This window comes from Lycium ferocissimum, chromosome 11 (genome assembly GCF_029784015.1).
Source record: "Lycium ferocissimum isolate CSIRO_LF1 chromosome 11, AGI_CSIRO_Lferr_CH_V1, whole genome shotgun sequence".
Classification (NCBI taxonomy): Eukaryota; Viridiplantae; Streptophyta; class Magnoliopsida; order Solanales; family Solanaceae; genus Lycium; species Lycium ferocissimum.
Genome location: NC_081352.1, coordinates 36,062,646 through 36,068,260, shown reverse-complemented (window position 1 = coordinate 36,068,260; position 5,615 = coordinate 36,062,646). Strand labels below are relative to the sequence as shown.

The 5,615-nt window shown below is 33.3% G+C and overlaps 1 protein-coding gene across 1 annotated transcript; it reads left to right on the top strand.

Annotated features, from left to right (window-relative positions):
• Nucleotides 1–1,197: 1,197 nt before the first annotated feature.
• Nucleotides 1,198–1,829, top strand: LOC132036845 (uncharacterized). The gene has a single exon (XM_059427243.1). It carries the CDS (start codon nt 1,406–1,408, stop codon nt 1,610–1,612), a length of 207 nt encoding a protein of 68 aa, XP_059283226.1. The 5' UTR covers nt 1,198–1,405; the 3' UTR covers nt 1,613–1,829.
• The last annotated feature ends 3,786 nt before the right edge of the window (nt 1,830–5,615 follow it).

The following is a 5,615-nucleotide window of genomic DNA, read 5'->3' as shown; positions in this document are numbered from 1 at the left end:
AGTATTTGGCGAAAGAGACAATTGAATTACCCCGAATAAGGCTAGTCGTGCAAATTTCCCGGAAAAGAAACAATGAAATTACCAGTGTCTGTTTGATATTGTTCCTAGGTGCGCACACCGTACCGTAAGAGTTTCATTAGGTACTACATATCTTACAGTACGTTTTGATACCTCTACACGATTGCAAATAGATATGGACATAATAATCTGACCCCGCAAAAAATAGATATGTAAAGCCAATAGTTAATTCTCTATTTCTGTTTTATTTATCTCATATGTTCTTATCGCTATTGAATTGGGACCTTACCAGAAAACAGAAAACAAAAAACAAAAAATAGATTGCTTGAAGTTGGAGGTGTCCAATTGAAGTTTAAACAGAAAACACGCCCTGCATTAAACACAAGAATAAAAGCACCCCAACTGCAAAATGGACACATGGCACTTGCCCACACCTTAACTATAGCTGCATGTAGGTTTCCTTCTTCAAGTACATGAACCTTAAAAAGATGAATCTAACTTATAAACAATAACAAAACAATGTGAAAAGCTTTTGCATTGTCAATATAATTTAACCTATTATCAAATGTTACTTGTCTTATTCTCTAATTTAATAATCACACTTATCATGGGCTATTACCTATATAACTCTCTTTAGATTATCCAATTGTGCAATTTAAGCTGTCATTAAATTTAAGTTTTAAACTCAATAAAAAGGAATTTACATTTTGTCCATTAATAATCAGGGCGAATCTACAACACGTGAATTAGTAACTTTTGGCCAATTTTATATATATATATATATAACGTGAAATCATTATAAAACCCTTAAATTTCAAATTCTAAATCCGCCTCAAATAACAATGTATAGTCTCTTTTATGCTATTAAGTTAAATTGATGACCTACAACAACATGTAATTCTTCATATCAAGCATGCTATATTAAGTTAGTACTCCTTCTGGTTTCAAATAAGTGTCCACTTAGCCTTTTTTATACCCAAAAAAATACTAACTCCAATAAGAAAATACTAAATTCTAGAAAAGAAAAAAAATAGGCCTAAACTACAAAGTTTTAAAACCCGACAGTATTGGAGAGTTCCCACGTACGCGTGGCAATGTTCCTTAAGTTGGAAGCTGAACTTGGACGTTGACTACAACCTTGTTTAATTAATACTCAGCCTGTGCCCCCATACCTTAGGCGATTACGTGGCCCCTCGATAAATAGCTCAATCTCAAAGTAGTCAAGTGCCATGTATACATTACTAATTAGTAGCAGTGTAGCACTATATAAATAGCCCACATAACATTCTTTCTAGGCATTCGAAGAACAGTACTTGGTGAAAAAGTGACTAAATTCTGTTTTCTAGTTTGAGAAGGTTGGTACATATATATATAGCAATCGATAGATATGGTTTGTTTTTGCTTTTTGGTTGATCAGAAGAGGATGATGAGGCAGAGTAAGCCAGTAGCAGGGTCGTGTTCACGTTGTGGGCATGGTGCTCAAGTTGCTGATATGCGCACTGCTACCAGATTTTGTTATGTTCCCTTTTACTGGAAATCTTGGAAAGCTATTGTCTGTTGTTTCTGTGGCGCTGTTCTAAAGTCTTACAGATAATAATCATTCAGTTATTCATTTCTCACCACTGGATATATATGAATCTATTTTATCTATATATTACTTGTAGAAATTTAGGAGTATTTTCTGCAGTACTGCCTAATTATGGAGCCATCAAGGCGAAATTTCTAACTTCACATATGGCGTTTGTACTCATGATTTTGATAATGTCAAATGATCAAGGGTTTCTTCTTTCTGAGACGTTTGAAATTGTGAATTGTCACGTTTCAACTTAATTTTTACGTAGAGCTTTTCTAGAGAGTCTGTGTTGTTCAGATCCTTCAAAAATATATTATGCATTGTAGAGTTCGATCAACCAATTACTTTTTAACGCGAATGTAAATTTATATGTAAAAGTTTACTAAAATTGCAATAAATAGTACACATAAACCCATAACTTTAAGAATATAATGGGTTGCATGCTAAAAATCATAAAAAGGTTGAACTCGTATAGTTTAAATTCTGGATCCGTCTCTGGCAATACATTAGGTTGTTTCGGATCCTCCAAAATGCTAGGTTTTGGAGGATCCGATATACACCGGAAAATATTTAATTTTCAAGAGTTTGAACAAACATAGCGTTTAATAGAATGAGCTTCCTTTTTTGTTCTTAAGATACGATTATATATCCTTCACAAAATAGGACTAGTTTTGTTAGTTTGTCAGCTTAATGGGTGAGCCAGCCGCCCTGTGAGTTAAGTAACCTAAGAAATTTTTATTCAATCATATATTTGTATTAAATTTTTTGTCAAATATGTACAAATTATTAATTAATAACCTAGTAACTTTACAGAATTAGAATCCTAGATCACGTTAATCCTGACTAGAGGTTTATATCCATTCCGCCTTTGTTAATAATACCCGATTCTACTGAAAGTACCAGAGGTTTATATATCCTAGATCGCATTGATTAATAATTCTGTAATAACATATACATTCCTTAATCACATTAGCTAGATATTTATTCATCTATAGAACATTAAGTGATCTAGCCGGTCAATTCATGATCACGGTGCTAGCTGCTAACCAATTTGAAAGAGATAGTTTGGGTTGTATGTTTTTTTGAAAATACACGTTGAATGCGCCTTCCAATACCTTTTTTGGTTGATGTTCACACTGTTAATACAGTTACTACGCATTTACATGTACTGAAATTGACACATGAGGAGTTGTGCCCACTCTGTCATTATGGAAGGAAAGAAGAAAGCTCCAACTCCTTTCTCTTGCATGTGTTGTACTATATCCGCTACTCTTCCGTTTCATTTTATATTACTTTATTTGACTAATCATAGAGTTTTAAATTTTTTCCATGTACCAAAACTATCATTTATAACTTGATTTTAAACGTGTCATTTGCAAAGTAGCACTACGCAGAAAGTTCGACGCTTATTTTCTGGACTGAAAACTGATCCAAGAAAACCTTCTAGTTACTGTGGGTGGGCCGGACAAAAAGCTGTTATTGGATTTGGCCCATTTGTGTTCTTTCGTTGGTTTATTGGTCCAATAGGTAAGCTGATTGAAGAGTGTTTCAACTCCTGTTGGAAGCATGGTGACTAATATTATTAGCATTTTTTTGCGCGGATTTCCCTTGAAGGCACTGGTCCTTAATTTTTGCTCAGCCTTCGCCTGATACCGTGAGGTTTGGAGTTCGAATCCCGGCTCAGTCAAAAAAATATATAAAAAATCCCAAAGCAGAGTTTCATAGCAAAACTAGGCCTAATCGGGCAAAATTTAGGCCAGAGTTTTGCAAAATTCTAACTGAGTAAAAAAAAAAAAAATTGCCTTAATGAAGGTAGAGGTTTGCCTTATGCCTGAAGGCTTCTCTGCCTTAAGTAGAGTTTGTAGCCAAACTCTGCCTGAGAAGAACCTTAAGGTAATGTTTGAAACTCTATTTTGCGAATTTTTTTAAAAAGTTTTGACTGAGCGGCGATTCAAACCCGGAACCAAGAAATTTTTAGCGAAGAGCAAAAATTAAAGACCACTAATTTAAGGGACAAAAATTAAAGACCATCCCAAATATGGCCAATCGTGCAAATTGCCCATATATTATCTCATACATGTTTAATGGATTTTTGTTTAAACAATACAAAAGTTCGTTTAGTCCTAGAATTTAATTTCCTCTTAAAAGAAAAAAGATATTAGATATATCTACAAATAAAGTCGGGATTAGTAAAAAAAAAAAAAGCACCGGTCGATGTTTAGCAACAACTTACTGGGAGACACGACACGTGTTATAGTGTTCCAATTTTTTGTACTCCAATAAGGACCCGTTTGGCCATGAGAATTTTTCACTTTTTTTCCGGAAAACATTTTCACTTTATGTGAAATCAACGTTTGGCCATGAAAATTCCAAATGAAGTTGTATTTGGAATTTGAAAAACACCTAAAAACCTATTTTCACTTTCAGTACATTCAAACAACCAAATATTCGTTGCAAAAACTATAACCAAACACAACTCCATCTTGAACTCCAACATTCCAAATAAAGTGAAAAATATTTTATTTTAATGGCCAAACGTCTACTAAGTAAGAATAAGGTGGTGCCTCCCCAAAATTATAATAAAGATCGTGCTTAGATAAATTACCAATTTTTATTGATAATGAATAATTGATATAGCTGGCCAAAGAACTTATAGATAAAAATAAATAAAAAGATACATACACCGATTTAATGATGAAAAAAGAAAAGTCTGTGTATTGTTTTATAGATGCATTATGGACGATGATTACTGATTAAAAATTAAGCCGAGTTTGGACATTCTAGACCCACCGTTTATTAATTCAGCATATATTTTTCCTGCTCAATCTAATCCATCTAAAAGTTTGTCTGATTTAAACTAAATATATAGCTCCAAATGACCAGTGAGAAACCTTATCAAAAACTTCCTTTGTTTGATATGTTTTATGTTATCATTATAATAAAAAGTTCTATTAGGTAATTGAACAATTTGTAATAAAACAAACAAATTAAATTAACTATATGTAAATGCCAAGCGGTCGGGCATCGACCTTATCCCATTTCTTTCAAATAACCTTTGAACGAGTTATTAACTTGTACATTTATTAACTCAAGTTATTTTCATCTATCTAAATTCTACCCAATAAGCCCATTTAACACTCTAATATGGCACATAATACGAAGGAAAAAAAAAAAAGATTTAAGTACTCCACTTTTTATTATATTGACTTTTACCCATTCATTAATTTGCTACTTTTAGCTAATTTGGATTTTGACTTCACGACATCGTATTCTAAGACATGGACAGAATCGCGCCGCGCGGCATTATTCACGCACGTCCGTGAATGGCGGTGTGTTTCATGCACTAACAACTTCCCTAATACGCCCTTTTTCTAAAGCAGTTGATGTTAATTAGTTGAACACAGAGAATAAAAATGATATAAAATCTTCGACGAATACGTTAAATATCAACAAAATCGTCCAATTTGTCTTTCTAGTGGGACCAACAACATATCTTTTCAACTGTGAAAAAATTGGGCATTACGGACCTACAAAATTTTGAGCATCCAAGTGAAGTGGTCCAAGATGTTACAACTTACAAGTTCATTTGGAAATGTTTATACAATCCATGGGAAACACTTATAATCCGGTTTAGGATTTAGTCATAAATAGGATTATTTTTTATTTATTTTTATTAATTTGATTCTTTAATGCTAAGGGAGGCACAATAGAAATGGATCCGAGTTCTGAGTAGAGAGACATATCAGATTCAACGTGTTAATAATGTGCCTGCGATAATATTAGCAACTCAATGGACTGAATTTTGAGTATGTTTGAGCGTGCGTATTAAAGAAAGATCCAAGAGCAGCTCCATGAGTGTTTGTGAGTGGAAATCACATACGTAATAACGAGAGATGGCAGTTACAAAAATAAGGTCATCAAATTTTGTCTCTAATATTATGTGAAAGATATGAGCATCCAACTTGGAGCCATTTACACGTAGTTTGAAAGCGAAACATTTGAAATCACGTGTTTGGACATCAAT

Excerpts from the sequence above, each read along its gene's own strand:
- LOC132036845 (XM_059427243.1), top strand. The coding sequence starts at position 1,406 with ATGGTTTGTTTTTGCTTTTTGGTTGATCAGAAGAGGATGATGAGGCAG.